Source organism: Eulemur rufifrons, chromosome 9, assembly GCF_041146395.1.
Source record: "Eulemur rufifrons isolate Redbay chromosome 9, OSU_ERuf_1, whole genome shotgun sequence".
Lineage (NCBI taxonomy): Eukaryota > Metazoa > Chordata > Mammalia > Primates > Lemuridae > Eulemur > Eulemur rufifrons.
Window position 1 is genome coordinate 37,435,427 of NC_090991.1, and position 17,149 is coordinate 37,452,575.

Genomic DNA, 17,149 nt, shown 5'->3' on the forward strand with positions numbered 1-17,149 from the left:
TTGCTTCCTCACGGGCTTCTCGCAGGGCTTCCTGCCTTAACGGCCGGGTCGTAGCCTCAGCGAAAAGCAACACGAGTTTTGCAGTTTTCCCAAGCGCTTTCAGAGTGCAATTGCCACAGGTTTCTGAGCCAAGGCCCAGAGATGTTAACCCCCTTGCACCAGCGCCGGGGGCGGGGCGGGGGGGGGGTGCCCGCTGCTCTCTGTCCCTGCGCTGCCTTGGCTCATCTGGTTCCCGCTGCGTCCCCACTTTGAGGTTAAACTCATTGGTCCTTCCGCATCCAGCTGGAAGGTCTCTCTGTGATGCCCTCCCGGAACTCCCCCGACCCCCAATCCTTCCTTTGTACTCCCATAGCTCTTTGATAATAACTGTTGTAGTCCTCTACACGACCCTTTCTATTGGACTGTGTTTGTCATCTCCAGTGCATTATGAAAGCCTTGAAAGCCAATGTTCAGCCATCTGTATTGGTCATCTTCCTATTGCCAGTGCCTACTAAGGGCTTGACCCGTCTTTAGATACTCAATAAACGTGTATTGAGGCAGCATTCTGCTATACTCCAGGGCTCTTTACACAAAATTATGAGTAAATGGTTTACCATATGGAGTAAGTAGCCTCTCCCTTGAATATATTAATATAAACACCTGATGGATGTTGTGGGCCACTGTGGAGGGGGAATGAACAGATGGAATCCCTGACCTGCAGTTACTTGAAAACATTGTTGACATTGAAAGGGAATGGCTGCGTTCTTGGGTTGCCCTTAGCCCCTGTCCTGGGTATGCCAGCAGGAACTGGGACATCTCTAGAAGTCTGCAAAGCCAGGGACAAGTAATATTCTTTCCAATTCTTCCACCTTCAATATTTTTGTACTCATGAATAGAGATTAATGAGATTGAAGAGCATATTGAAGGGAAGGGCTAAAGGAGAGGTCATTAAAGGATAACAGCCTGAGTGGTATTTGAGATCATGTACATGAAATTGCTTTTTTAATATAAAAGCATCAGAGACATGTAAAGGATTAATGGAAGATACACGGAGGCCTCAGTAGGGATCCCAGTACCTTCTTTCTCTGGCTTTGTGCGGCAACTCCAGCATGGTTTCTTTCCTGCCTTTGGGGTTGTGATGGGGGTGGGGGGGATTGGGCAAGTGCAGTGCTGGGGAGATGCTCTGTTGTGTCATCTCTGGGAGTTCTCTGAAGAAAAACTGCAGGTACTGGATGTTAGGAACAAAGCACACTGTAGTGGGAAAGAGGTGGCACAAAAATGGTCAAATGGGAAAGGAGAGGATTTAAGTGGTGCAGTGACATTGATACACTTTCTCACCTGGTTTTTGCTGAAATGTCACCATTTTAGTAGGTCTTTCCTGACCTGTTGATGATTGCAACTCAATCCACAACCCCCACTCTCTATTCATGGCCTGTGCTGTATTTTTTTTTCTGTAGCACTTACCACCAACTAATAATATACTATACTTTTTCTGTGTTTATTTTGTTATCTTTTCCTTCCCATCAGAATGAAAGCCTTGGGGGTCGGGACTTTTGACATCTAGAATAGCGCATGGCAGATTTAGGTGCTCAATATTTGTGGACTAAGTAAATAAATGACTATCTTATTTTCTTCCTTTGGTTCTTTCTCTGCTCCCAAAGGTTTGAAAAATTAAGAAAGGAAGGATATAGGCAAAAGGTAATAGAAAAAATTCTGTTTTCTAGTCCTGAAGAAATTAAAGCTGAAGAATGAAATATCCAGCAAGCTGCATTGTACTTACACTGAGCTTTTTCCCCTGAAAGCAAACGTTAGAACATATGATCTTGCATGTATAAGGATATTTGTGGAAACTACAGGACAGATGTTTGGAATCCTGATTATATTTGAAAAATATGGATGCAACATTAATATGACTATTTAAACTGTATGTAACTATAAAGGTTGTTGGGAGCTCTCACATGGGCCTAGTGGTTAACCCCACAAATAGTCTTAGGTCCAAAGTAGTTTAATTTTCTTTCTGGTAGCATGATCCAGAAACTTGACCTGCTTTTCTCTTTGACACTACTCATACTTTCCTTGGGGTCTTTTCCCCACAAGGGAGGGAAGCCAAGCCAAGTGATTAAGCTGGGATTCAAGCCCAGATCTCTTGAGTTCTTTCTATATTGCTGCGGGAAGAAACTGGTGAGACAGACAGAATTAGGTGCAAAAGGAGAACTGTGACTAGGAGAGAAGAAGAAAAAGGTAGAAAATGGGAGAGAACAAAGAAAAACCTGAAGTCTTTGGACACCTAGTGGTACATGAATAGGCTCTAAGAGGTCTATAAACCTGTTAACATTATACACAATTTTTATGTGCTTTGTTCCAGATAGGTGTTGAATAGTTTCATCAGATTTTCAGAGAGGTCTGTGATTCAAGAAAGATTTTGAACCAAATACTGAGCCTTGGAGTTTGCAGTATGTTCTTACGAAGACTTTTTTTTTCTTAAGATAGGGGAAGGAAGAACAAAGCTTTACCTGACTCAAATAACCTATAAAAGTCTGGTTATAGGCAAAATGGTGAAACAAGCTAATTTTCTCAGCTGTTACTGTGAAAGCAGAAACAGCTGAGGGTATTCAGTTTCTGTTGCTAGAAATAGTTGTGAAATATTGAAGCTTAAATTTTCAGGACAGAGTGATTCACAATGTTTTATAGAATTTTAAAGCATGGTTTGCTTTTACAGTCCTCTGTGTTGCCCTTGAAATAACCTTAAGTATCTGGGACATGAGTTTTGCCACATGATGTGGAAAAGGATGAACACGTTTGCAAATGTGGTAGGCCTGGAGAATCTGGGGTATGGGTTTATTATCCTTCGATAATATTGGGGCTAGGCCAGGGTTAGCAAATGATTGCTGCAGGCCAAATGTAGGCTGCCTCCTGTTTGTGTAAACAAATTTTTATTTGGACCCAACCACCCCCATTCATTTACATACTGTCTGGTTGTTTGTGGTTTTTAAGGGCAGGGTTGCATAGTTGCTACAGGGATCCTATGGCCTGAAAAGCCTAAAATATTTGCTATCTGGGGTTTTACAGAAAAAGTTTGTCAACAGGTTATTAGTAAGGCCACCTTTCACCCTGGTGTACGATCTAAGTGTGTGAGGGAAACTTGGAAAAGCTTGTATTGATTTTCATATATACATACCTTATTTCAGAACTTAAATTTGTCATATGTTTACAAATATTGGCCATCTGTGTGCACAGGCTGGCCATAACTTGTAAACATAGAAGCAAATTCTGCCTTGTGAACAAACTTTCTTTTGATTCTGTGTGCTGATGATATGAGTAATGTACATATGCATACTATTTAAAATTTAATTTTTGCCCATGTACTATGGTAAGTTTCCATTTGAAACTTTCAAATTCATTTAAGCATTTTTTACCTAAGAGATTTTAAAAACGTGCATTGAGAAAACAAACTGAAGGGCAAACTGAATTTTGACAATATAAAGATCTCTAACAAATCAATAAGAAAATTGCTTATGTGCAGTATTAATTGTATATAATTGCATAACAAATTGTCCCAAAATGTTGTGGCGTAAAACAATCATCATTTATTATCTTTAGACAACATTTTTGCACTTTAAAAACTATCATGGTAGAATAGTTCAAATTGGGTAACTCATTGGGAAAGAATATTTTTTTCTGGCAGCAATTAAAGAATTAAAACTAATATCTTTACCTGTTGTGTTTTGAACTATTACTTAATCATTGTCACCTATAATTTTCCTCACAAATTCATCATTCCCAAAGACAATTTTCATGTAAATACTACTATATTCTTGAGCAGTGCTTTACCAAATATTTTCACATGTATGTTATTTCAAACAACTGTGAGGTAGGCCGGGTGGGAATTATTACCAAGCATCACCTTTTCCTTTGTTTTCAAGTGTAAAAATTGAGGCCTAGGGGACTTAATGTGATTCCCCTTGGTTACATGGTTAGTGACAGGGCTAGAATCCTATAATTGTTAGTAATTGGAATTATTCTTTGTTTTTGCATTTTGTTATGGAAGCATGCATTTGAAATATTTCAGAGATACTGAAGAATATTAATTTCTATTCATCTATAAAACAAGGATAACATTATTAATTTTGTAGGATTATTGTAAGGATTAGGGATTATGTATGAGTCTGCTGGACACAGTGCCTGGAGCAGAGTAAGTGCTTGTTATATACTTTTCCCAGAATTATGGGATTATGCGATTATTTTTATTTTTAAAAAATTGGAATAAAATAGCAATACATTATTCTTAACTTTTCTTTTATAAAACAAGTTAAAAGTCATTATCTATCTACTGTGATTGCAGTTTTCTTTATTCCCCAAATGAGCCAACCATATTGGAGCAATTAATTCTTTGTTTTGCTTAACCATGCAGAGATATCATTGAACTAAAAGACCTGTATCAAACTCAAATACAGTGCAGCTTTAGAGTCCATGATTCAATTTTTTTATTGTAGTGGTATCATTTACATTAGTAAATTCATACTCCAATTTAAAATGCTCCAAAGCAAATAAAACTTCGTTATAAATTCAAGTACTGCATTTTTAAATGTACATTTATACACACAATAGATGCATAGTGGAATTACTATAATAAGCAGTTACATTCATGATGCCCAGTACTAAGTTTTTAACACTGCAATTGATTATGCTTGATATATTTCTTTATTATGATCACCATTGCTTAGTACAGTAACTTTAGTACAATAGCTTATAATGATTGCATTTTTAAAGCTTTAATAAAGTTAGTAGCATGTAACAATATTGAATGAAACATTGTTATGTATAGGATGTATTTTAGGTCAGATGCTTATGCAAGAATAAGCACTTAACATGCTGTTATATCCTTGACAAAACAAAATCATCCCTTTTCACTAAATAGATTAGGCCAGACTAAAAGGAATCTGAAGTAATTGAAAGAAAATTAAAAATTTTATATCCCTGTGTTATGTTAAAGATTATTTAACATAATTTTCTCCTGGTTTAAACATACATTATTTCTGGTTGAGATATATATGTATATATCATATACCTCTCCGAGTGAGAGAGAGAGAGAGACAGAAAGAGATTTTAAAGGTTTACTAAAATGCTAACATAGCTGTAGCCCTTAGACGATACTTTAGCTGGAAAAAAGTATGGTGAGTTGTACTCAACCATTTTCTCTGCTTAGAAAAAAATTTAATAGCCTATAAATTTCTAATATCTTAAAACAGGTATTTATTATTTAAGGTCTTGAAATAAATATACCTGTATTAAACAAATTAGGTTGTTTTAAAAACTTTGCAACAATACTTCACTTACTCACAAATATATTTTCTATCCCTATTTATTACAGTTTGAACAGTTTAAAAACAAATCCTGCAAATACTCTTAGCTTAGATAACAATACTGTTATCTTAGTTCACATAAACGGTTGCAAGAAATATTAATATTTATAATACTTCATATAGTATCTTATCTAAGGCTCCTAGCAAATATTCTAATCACATTTAACTTTGCAGATGGAAAACTTGGGATGATGAGAGGTTGGGTAACTGTTCTAGTAACTGTAGTAACTACTTTTTCAATTTGCTTTTCATGTTTTGTTTGTGCAGCTGGTCTTCTGATTTTTTTTTTTTTTTTTTGGGTCGGGGGGACACAACCTTTAAAATTCTTTGAGTAAAATAACTTTTCTGGAAATCAGATGCTGATTACAAAAAACTTTCAGATATACGTAGATTAACTTAATTTTATTTAATCATCAAATTATCCCTGGGGTATGTCCTATAGATTGCTCAGAATTGCTCATGGAAAAGAACTCTTCTTATTTTTCTAAGTGTACAGATAATTGTCTCAAAAGGAGAAATCCTGGTTAAGTGAATAGTGAGTCCCCCTTTAAAAACTTGTTTATAATTGCTTTCTTTTTTAAGTAGAACAAACTTTTTGGGTTTAACCAGTCATGGAATAATGGTGAATAACTTGGTGTGACTCTTAGCACAATACAATCATATCCAAACAAACTATTTTTGCCTTGAGGTATTCAGCCACTGAGTAAAATTACAAAGACTTGACTAAGCCAGGCTAATGATACAGTCCCTGATAAAATTTCAAGGGAAAAAAAGACTATTTGGAGAATAAATAAAATAGAAACTGTACTGAATTTCTCATTTTATTTTTAAGCTTCCCCACTCTCCAAAAAAATATACATCCATAATTCGATTCAGAGAAACTTTGTTTCTTTTTTTCCTCTGAAGAGAACCACACATCGATTATAACACTTTCCGTATGTACTCAGTAACTAACATTTGGGACAGAGAGGGTCAGCACGGCCCACCTTGGTTCATTCTAACGTTATTTTCAAATCAGGTCAGACACTGTCTTTGGATTAATTAGCTGTTGATGGAGGTTTGATAGAGGGGATACTGCATGATCTTCTCATGATCAACCTGACTTCTATATCCGGGAGATTATCCTGCTTGGTCTGTAAACACCCTTCATCGGTGGCTGCTAAATGAAGATCAAATCGAAGAGAAACAGATTTTTTCCTTAATCGAGGGTTATCTTTAAAGAAGGAACCTTCCCATTCTTTAATAACTTCATCCACTTTCTCTGTCCTGCAATGATAAAATAAACCTTTTTATATGAATGAGAATACTAGAAATATGTGGTATGTATTCCATATCTATGAAAAAATTAAGAAATTTGTATAATGTATAGTTTGCAGAATTCATAAAGTATATACTTTGAAAATCATATGAGTATAATTCCTAAGGAATTCTATGGAATGTCTCTGTAAGAATTCTCATATTTTTAGTGTGTTTTTAGAAGAAATGGTGACTTACGGATTGAGTACTCTTTCATCTGTGTTTATATATATTTTTATGTCACATTAAAAATCACAGTATCTTAAAACTATGTTTGGAAACATTCAAAGAAGATTGATCACTGGGATTACTCAATTGAAGTTAATTTCTTTATATATGTTTATTCTAATTTCTCAGCCAAAGTTACTTTACTTACTGAATAGTGCCATGAGCTTCAGTGCTCTCCTTCACGATATTTCCATTTAATATTGCCTGCTTGGTCACTGTTTCCACTTTTTCATTCTCACACTTTTGTGGGACTTTCGTTGAAAAAGATATTTCATTTATGATGGCTGTGAAAATGTTATTTATGATATATTATATTACAATGTTGTACTGTTCATAATCAAATTATATGTCAAACTTTTATTCAAATATTCCTTGTATTCTGCTACTTTAGAATATTTAATTTCTTTGTACAGTAATCCCTGTAAATGGAACTTCACTTTTCAAGTTAGTTTGTTTATATCAGAAACTCACCTGATGGTAAAACAAAACCAACTCTACTTGTGGTAGGTTTTTGGTCTTTTTTCCCACCTTGGATACAACCATAATATCTGAAATTGTAAAGAATTATATTATAGCAGCAACACTGTATTAGCAAATCACTGAAACAAACAGGAGAATGGTTAAACTATATTCATACAATGGAAATACTATTTAGCGGTGAAAAGAATTGAACTAAAACTACATTGTATCTTTATGGATGGAATCCCCTAAGCATAACATTGCTGAAAAAAGAAAGTAAGTTACAGCCAATTTTATAAAGGTTAAAGTAATACTCAAAACAATTCCATACTTTGTATAGGGATACATACATACTACTCTAAAGGAATGTATGAGACTAATAAGTATCAAATTCAGAAGCCAGGTTAGGTGAGGGGGAAGAATGAGGTTGGGAAATGTGGTGTAAGTGTCCAGGAAACTTCAACAACATTGGAAACATTTTACTCTTTTTTATTTTTTTTGGAAACATTTTACTTCTTAAACTGGGGAAGTGGGTACATGGGTGGTCATATTTTTTCTTGAAATTTTCTTGTATATCTTAAATATAGCATAATAAAATTTTAAAAAGTTATATTATAGGAATATGAAAGACTATTTTATCAACATCTTGAATGATTAGGAATTAAAATTCACAACCATTTATTTAACTATGTATAGTTACATATATACATATATGTGTTATATATACATGTATACATATACATTATATATATACACATATATATTTACATAGCACTGACAATGAGCCAGGTATTGTGTTAAGCACTTTATAAACATTAACTCATTTAATACTCACAGCAATCCTACAAGGTAGGTAATATTATTATTCCCATTGTACAGATGAGAAAATTGAGGCACAAAGAAGTTAAGTAAATTGCCCCAGGTCACTGAGCTAGTAAGTGGTGTATTTTTAATTAAATTTGTGTTATTCAAAGATTTAGCAAATATCAAGATTTATTGTAGGCTAAAGTTGTTTCATCTAGTTTTGTAGAGGACTCAGAGTTCTGAAATAAGCAAGAATAAAGGTTTCTTCTTATGGGAACATAGAGAATTGGAGGTTTTGTCATGCTCAGAGCTATATGACCTTATAAATGATTGTAGATTATGATGTATGGATTAGTAAGAATTCCTCTTTCTATACTTTTTCTTATCAGGACATCTGGAAGTCTTGTAATGATGGCCCAGAATGATATTGTTTTCCGTATTGCAATATAATCACATTATTATTATTATTATTTTGGCGTTTGATGTGCGGGATGGGCCCTTGCAGGGGTGATTGTGGTGACTAAGCTAATCCTAAAAGAGATGAATGGCAAGGAAAGTGAGAAAGTTAAGAAAGGTCATTTTGTAGTGATCCAGAATTATTTACATTTTGCTCTAGCTGACTTTGGCTATTTGGTTCCTAATTTTAGAAAGTTGGGAATTTCTTCCACATGTTCTTTGCAGTGCACATGAATCCTATTTTATTGTATGAGTTTAGTGAGTACACCGTGGTGATAATGGTTTCTTTAGATTTAATTTCTCTGACTACATCAACAATGACATAAGCTGTTTTGTATTTCTGGCCCCTTGTCATTAACTATATGGAATTAGGTACCTGATTTCTTCCTTTTCTAGAAGGCGGCGATAAGTTGCTATTTCTTGTTCTAGCCTCATCTTCGTGTTGAGAAGCATCTCATGCTCTTGAAGCTGTTTTTCGATGCCACGCCTTACTTCCTGTAGCTCTTTCTCTAGTCCTTCGATCACTGCCTCTAGGTCTTGCAGCTGCGTCTGGTAATGCTGCTCACTGGCATGTAGGGAGTTTTCAAGGCCCCTTTCCTGTTTTATGTAGATCTTCATCAGTCAATCAATAACACAAAATGTGTTTCTGAAACCTGATCTGCAATGTCTTCATTGTGTTCTATCCTTTCTTTAAAAAGGTTGCAATAATTGTATCTCACTTATGCAAGAGGTGTTTCCTTATAGCTTTGTGTGTGACTCCATTTTCAAAAAAATTATATTCTATGTACATAACTAGAGAGAGCTTACGATGTTTCATAGAAATCCTGCGATAATTCCTATGCCCCCTCCAGTCCTCTGTGGTGTGATTAACTTATTTATCACTCTGAGTTATTTGATTTTTTTTTTTTTTTTTTTTTTTTTGAGACAGAGTCTCACTCTGTTGCCCAGGCTAGAGTGAGTGCCGTGGCGTCAGCCTGGCTCACAGCAACCTCAAACTCCTGAGCTCAAGCGATCCTCCTGTCTCAGCCTCCCGAGTAGCTGGGACTACAGGCATGCACCACCATGCCCGGCTAATTTTTTCTATATATATTTTTAGCTGTCCATATAATTTCTTTCTATTTTTAGTAGAGATGGGGTCTCGCTCTTGCTCAGGCTGGTCTCGAACTCCTGAGCTCAAACGATCCGCCCACCTCGGCCTCCCAGAGTGCTAGGATTACAGGCGTGAGCCACCACGCCCGGCCCTATTTGATTTTTAAAATAATAAAAACATAGTATATTGAATATCAAAGCCAGAAGCAGACTGCTTATAAAAGGCATTTTAGGAAAGGGCTTAAATATTTTTTTATTAGAAGTCTCAATGGCATGGATAAAAGAGTCCCCGCTGTAAGACTTTGGATAATAAGAAGTACTCTATCTTTCCATTTCAACATTTAGAGAACCCCAGGATGACAAGCAAGTATTACTTCATTTTTACAGGTGTGAACTAAACCTTGAGTGAGTTGATGACAGCCACTGCCGTGGTAGAGGAAGGCGGGTGGGTAATTTGAACTAGGATCAGAAAGAGAATTCAGTGGCCTTGATTTTCGCTTTCTCACTGTAAAGTAATGGACAATATTCCCTTCCTTCTCTTAATCAAATAACATCTTGGGGCTCAGTGGGACAGTTACTTCTGAGATCATTCTTACCACAGCATGGAGAGATTCAATTTCCACTTGCAGGTGGTGCCACTGGCGTCGGGCTTCCTTGAGTTCTGCTTGAGCCGCCTTTAAAGCCTCCTCATCTTTGTCCATTTTTTTGCTTATATCTTCTTCTAGCTACAAGAAAGCCAACAACAACCATAACAAACAAAAACAAAGAGCATTCCAGAAAATGAGATGTTTAAAAGTATTTAGAGAAAAATTGTATAGGAATCAGATTATTTTTTCTTTAAATTGTTAGATTACAAATGTGTCTTCGTACCTAGTTACTAATTCATTAAATATGTGAGCAAGTCAATTGCATTCTCAGCCTTAGTTTTCTCTGATATAAAATTATTCCCAAAGTCCCTTCCAACTATGATAACCTATGAAATATAGAAAAGTTCATCTATTTTAATGAAAAAAAAAACCAGTTTGCAGGACTTCAATTTGTGCCCTCTCATTCTTAACTTTCAATTATTTATGGATCGTTAAAGAAGAAGATTGAAAATTAGCTGCTATTTTCCCTTACATTTTCTTGTAGGCTGCTTTATAAAAACAGATAAATAGTTATGCAGCCAAAACTGATTGATTCTAGGTGTGTAGACTGGGAGTAAATACTGTTAGAAAGTATATTACTAGTAATGTAGAGAATTAAGTTGTCATAGGCATTAAGGCTCTAAAACAGACTTCTGTATTAAGAAAATCCAGTATTGATTTACCTTTTTCAGAATGATCTTTTTGGAAGGCATGTTAATTTTGGGTATCTGGGGTAACAAAAATGACATCTTTAAAGATTGTGGCTAAATGTCCTCATTGAAAAACAAATGGAAATGTTTTATATTTAGCTTTAAATGTTTTTATCCTTATGTTGGAATTAAAAGAAAGTGTTGACAGAATTTTCAACATCAGGCCCCAAGAACAGTAGGAACAATGTATAGAACTGATTGTAGTATTTTGAAACAAAAATCACAACTTTTTTATGTTCTTATAAAAATACAATTTTAAAATTAAAAAATTTAATTTTCACAATAGATTATTTAAAAAAGGAAACATCAGAGTAAATGAAAGTCTATGAATAAAGTTTAGAGGAAGATATTAGGGAACAAAACTCATTTGTTGTTAGAGTTGGCAAATTCATACAGCAAGCAACACATACCAGAGTAACTACAATAGAGTAGGTAAAGAATTTTGGAAATACGAAAACATAAAAGTACCAGTATCTACTGGTCTTGTGGGTTTCGGGTATGGAACTGGTGGCTAAGCTTGTGTGGTAGTTAGATTCCCAAGATCACCTCCAGTGAACCACATCTCCCAAAATTCAAGTCCTAGTCTCTGGTCCCCTTCTTGCTTTAACCAGTAGAATGTGGCAGAAGTGAGGCTGTTCCAGTTCTAAGTTCCTCAGCCTTAAGCTCTGACAGCTTCTACTTCTGTGCTTTTGGGAGCCCTGGGCCAACATGTAAGAAGTTTGGATATCCTGTTGGTGAGATCACGTAGAGGGGCCAGATGGAGGGAGAACCTGAGGCTATATGGAAGGAGAGAGAAAGAGGCCCAGTTGTCCCAGCTGAGCCTGCCTTCCAGCAATCCCCTGCCAAGGTGCCAGATGTATGAGTGAGCCACCTTGGATGTCCCAGCCCAGTCATGCCCCAAGATGACTGCAGTCCCAACTAACCCCATGAGCAGCGCAAGAATCTCTCCCATTGAGCCCCATCAACCCACAGAATTGTGAGAGAGAATACAATGGTCATTTTAATCCACTAAGTTTTGGGGTGGTTTGTTATACAGGAATTTAACTAAAACAGCTTATGTTTCTTCATTTTGTAATAAATAACCAGACTTTCTTGAATTTATTTCAGCTGACTTTCCAAAATAGTTGGGGAAAAAAATCCTCTAAAGTAGTTATATGTTTAAAAACACTTTAAACACAACTGTAGTCTTGCTTTTTCATTTGCATTTACTCATTTCAGTATTGTGACTTGTAAACGAAACTTGTATTTCTACTGTTGCAAAATATTTAGTTCATAACTTTCAGAAATTGTCACCTATTAATTTTTTCCTTATCTTTGTAAAAGGTGGATGAACTATTCCAACACTTGAATGTCCCAGTGACTTTGCTTAATCTAGGATACTGACCAATTTTTATGAAGGCTGAAAATATTACCCAGAGGTGAAATTTATAATGTTACTAAAAGTGAGTTGCTAATGGAATAAAGGCCTGTGGTTTCTTAGCAGTATTTTTTCTCTTTTGGTGATGTCTTTAAATAAACTTTTTGCTATATTTGGTGCTTGGAATAGAAATTGAACCCAGATATGATAGATAAATTTAAAAAAGACCCTAAATTTCTGAATTTTTGTTTCTAAAATACTTGTTTTTAAATTTGTTTAAAGATTTGAGATCTTAGTTGCTGGAAGTGATTGTCACTTTTAATTGATATGAAATTAGGATTTAGTTCTTAGATCTAAGTTGGCTCTCTTTCTCTTTTTTTAATACTTAAATATTGCAAGCTTTGAATCAGAAATAAACATTTCTCATCTTATAGTACAAAAGCAAAGATCTATAATCTAAATGGAGAATCATTACCAATTTGGGGAATTTTGATTGTCATAATTTATATCATTGTTTCTGAATGCCATGTTCCCATCCTCAGATGATTTCTATTTATAACAATCTGGCATAAAACTGAACTCATCAAAATGATGATAGAAACCTTTTAGAAATCTTTGCTTAGTTTTATTTTTAGAAAGTGTGCATGATCATAAATCTTACTATCAAGCTTTTCATTTTAAAGATGTAATTTAAATTATCTCTATAAATAACTCCGTAATATCTTTGAAGGGTATCTGAAACGCTTTCTTCCTGAAAAATGTCTAAAAGAGGTTAGAGTGCACTATTTTATTGTATGTTGACCTCATGTTTTATTAATGAGAGGAACCTTATAATTTACGTAAAAATCAAATGCATCCATCAACATTTATTTAATGATAATTTAACAATATAATCACAGTATTTTCCCCTGGAGTCCTAGTCACATTGCAGTAGAACCTAAATTCCTTCCCCAATAGATGCTGCATTGAAAAGGAAATACTGTACCTCAGAGAGGCCGGGACAGGAATTGGGTAGACATGGATTGTCTCCTTATTCTGGAAGGTGCCTGTCTGTATGAAATCATTACCTGGATCCTTGTTGAGAGCACCGTCTCTATCTGATTTCTGGTGAGGAGCTTTTCATAGTTTGCCCTGATCTCATTGAGTAGCTGGGACAGTTCCATTCTTTTCCCATCCTCCACCTTGGCTAACTGAACCTTATCGATAGGACGAGTCGCTGCGGCAGAGCCTGCTCGGTCTGCGCGGAGAGCCAGAGCCCCGCGGAGCCTTAAAGATGCAGAGCTCCTTTTTCAGAGGCCAAGGAAATGCCCGTCTTTCTAATCAATTATGCAAATCTGCGGTAGGCCCTTCGCTTCTATTGTTGTTGGCATAGTAGAAACCAAGGAAAGGAAAATAAAAACCTCCCCAATATTTCTGCATTAGTTCCCTGTAAAATGGAGCAGTTTGGGGGGAAAAGAGTTCATTTTTGTGGAAAGGAAATGGGACATAATAGAAAGAAAATTTTATCTAGTTTTCCCAAAATATCGCAGGGAAATAAATCTGGGCCCAGCCCATAGATAGCTAAAATTTTCTTTTACAGTTTTCCTCACCGTTTGGAGTCTTTAAACAGAAGTGCTGTGGTGGATCACTAGCATATGTTGTAAATCTTAAATATTCTGACAGTTATTGGAAAAAGCGACTATCGGATTAAGTCGGCAATTGTCAGTCATGGGAGCGCCCGACCATGTTTCTCTGAAATGTGCGCTATGTAGCTCATGGCGGACGCTGGCCCGACAGAGTGTGAGGTATTGAGGTGAATTCCTTGAAGGCGAGTCACAGACCAAGCTCTAGCTAGAGATAAGTGCTAATGGAGTCTGAGAGCTGCAAGGTAACATTTCCAGTGTTTTAACAGGGTTGAAGAAATAAAAGCATTTGGTCCCTGTGGAGGGTGTACTTGTTGAGGTAAGATTTACTGTGGGATTTCTCCTTCATGAGTGAACATAGAGTTAATGGCAACTCATTCCTGGAAATAAAACATGTGCAGCTCTTCTAACTTAAAAAACAGCTGCTTCTGATCTTCACGATCCCTGACATTTTGTGACCTGTGAAGATGAGAAGAGGGAGGCCGGAGGGGTTAAGGTGTCTTGCCCAAGGTCATGGTCATGTAGCGATGTAATGACATCACTGGGACTGGAGCTCCGATTCCTTGCCTGTATTCCACATTTTGCCCCATCTGCCTCTGCCTTCTCTCTGTCCCCACCTAAATTCCTTGTTCAATCTGGACAGCTGGTTGGTTGATGTGACCGATATATTTTTGGGAATGGCTCTATCCTTACGTTATGGGTAGAGTGGCTTGGCTGAATTATACCTGGGGCATAGTTCACAGGGCCTTTACAAGTGTATCTTGCTCTTTTATTTCTGAATTAACTCATTTCTGGCCAGGCCGATCTGTGCCGGCCATTCCCACAGTCCCAAACAAAGCTGGCTCAGCCACAGCCCCTGCTGAGAGGAGAGGTTCCAGGTCACTCCTGTACTTTGTTTACCCTGATTCACCCCTTCCTCACTTCCCCCACCCTCCCCACCAGTCACGACTGGACAATCTGTAGATTGGTCAGAGCCCTGTGAGGTAGCATGACACAAAAAGCTCTGACTAAAGAGGGTCACTGAATTATCTAGGCCAAACTGGTTCTCTTTCTTGGTATTTGAGACTGAAAAATATGAACAGAATTAGGCTTGGTAGTGGAGGTGAAGGAAGAAAGCAATGAATTAAATTCCTAAATTAAATTCAGGGAACAATGAATTAAATGCTCCTTGCTACTTTAGGTAGCTTCTGCTAATGTCTGCCTAAAACACTGAGAGCTGAACTAGACTCACTGGAGGGCTGTTCCTGGCAATCTGCATTTTAAACGGGTCTCTTAGGTATTTCTTATGCACCCTAAAGCACTGCTATCCAACGGAAATGCAAAATGACATATGTGATTTTAAACTTTCTAGTAGCCATATCAAAAGATATAAGCAAAAGTAGGTGAAATTAATTTTATTATATTTTATTCAATCTGATAGATCCAAAATACAGCAATCGATACAAAATATTAATGAGATGTTTTACATTCTTTATTTTTGATACTGTCTTTGAAATCCCAAGTGTATTTTAGACTTATAGCCCATCTCAATTTGGACAAGCTGCGTTTAAAGTGCTCAGTAGTCATGGGGCTAGTGGCTACTGGGTTGGACAGTGCAGCTTTAAAATTTGGGCTCTCTCAGATGAGAGTTCCATGCCTGGAACACTTTGCATGCATACTAGATTAAAGGAAATAGTGCCAGATTTCTTTTGGGGGGGTAGTATTTAGAAAGGTATTTTACAAGCATGTGAGTCATGAAATTAACTATTTCTAGATCTCAAATTTCATTTTTCAAGGAAAAAATATTGCTACTTTACTTTCTAAAAATACTGTCCTTTATTTAAAAAATCTGTAATAATAGCTCATAAAAGGCCATGGCACTTATAAAATTGAGGGGTCCATGGAATTCTTGGTGCATGAGCTATTGTTACAACCTACTCTCTTCTGCTTCAGAAATCATAACAGAATGCACAAGCAAGGGTGTCATTCTTATAGGGATTATCATAAATCTACTCTGGTTATTAGAAAAGAAAATAATCTGAAAATGTTTATTTTATTAATAGGAACAAGTTACTCATAACACGCCTCATAACTGCTAATTCTGTGGTTGAGGACCTCGGCTCTAGGGACATCCGTGACATGTCTGTGTGTCTGCACATTGAAATCTCTTGGGGAACTTTAAAAAATGGTGATGACTGTGTACTCCTCCCAGAGATTCTGATTTAATTATTAATAGCTCAGGATGTGACCCGGGCATCGGGATTTTATTTTTTATTTTATTTATTTATTTATTTTTTGAGACAGAGTCTCACTCTGTTGCCCAGGCTAGAGTGAGTGCCGTGGCGTCAGCCTAGCTCACAGCAACCTTAGACTCCTGGGATCAAGGGATCCTCCTGTCTCAGCCTCCCGAGTAGCTGGGACTACAGGCATGCACCACCATGCCCGGCTAATTTTTTCTATGTATATTTTTAGCTGTCTATATAATTTCTTTCTATTTTTAATAGAGATGGGGTCTCGCTCTTGCTCAGGCTGGTCTCGAACTCCTGAGCTCAAACGATCTGCCCACCTCGGCCTCCCAGAGTGCTAGGATTACAGGCGTGAGCCACCGTGCCCGGCCAGCATCGGGATTTTAAAAAACTCCCCAGGTGAGTCTAATATTCTGCAAAGTTTGAGAGCTACTGTTTTAAATATAAGTTTTCTTCTGCTCATTTCTCTCTCATTCTTCAGCCAGAGGAAATGGATTGTTAGTACGAGTATCTGAAATTAAGATTCCCACAGTTAAATATTGGCAAGTAGTTTGTGCTGCACTTGGTACAATTCTGAGTCCATAGGCTCAGGCAGTGAGACATATACATTGCTTGAGCTCCCATTCTATAGAGGATGTGCATCAAATCTCATTAGTTGGGGCTCCTATCTTTTGTCCAAAGTGCTGCATCTGAGTTTTAGGGGAACTTATGTAATTGTGACTAGGGGGCCATGTTGTCCTTGGTGTTATCTGTCCAAGTCTGTGTTCACTAAGACAGTCATTATTATTTCCACCTGTCCCATCTACCTTTTGGGGGAAATATGCTTAAAAACAAAAATCTTCTCTTAACTCAGAAATCCTTTCCACAAATGTAGAAGAGAAAGAAAACACTTTTATTATTGAATAAGCATTAAGGCAGTATGTGATATACATCAC

General features: G+C 36.6%; 1 protein-coding gene and 1 long non-coding RNA gene across 2 annotated transcripts in view; one reads left to right on the forward strand and one right to left on the reverse strand.

Moving 5' to 3' along the window:
- LOC138392124 (uncharacterized) overlaps positions 1–17,149 on the forward strand; it is a 129,579-nt gene that overhangs the window by 51,920 nt on the left and 60,510 nt on the right. The window contains exon 4 of the long non-coding RNA XR_011234895.1: positions 16,473–16,613. This is a non-coding gene — a long non-coding RNA (uncharacterized lncRNA). The remainder of the gene's footprint in view (positions 1–16,472; positions 16,614–17,149) is intronic.
- Positions 4,662–13,610, reverse strand: KRT222 (keratin 222). The gene is made up of 6 exons (XM_069481359.1): positions 13,435–13,610; positions 10,271–10,399; positions 8,962–9,182; positions 7,338–7,414; positions 7,015–7,150; positions 4,662–6,608 (listed from the first exon to the last, which is right to left on the reverse strand). The coding sequence occupies exons 1-6, from the start codon at positions 13,528–13,530 to the stop codon at positions 6,380–6,382; spliced, it is 888 nt and encodes a 295-aa protein (XP_069337460.1). The 5' UTR covers positions 13,531–13,610; the 3' UTR covers positions 4,662–6,379.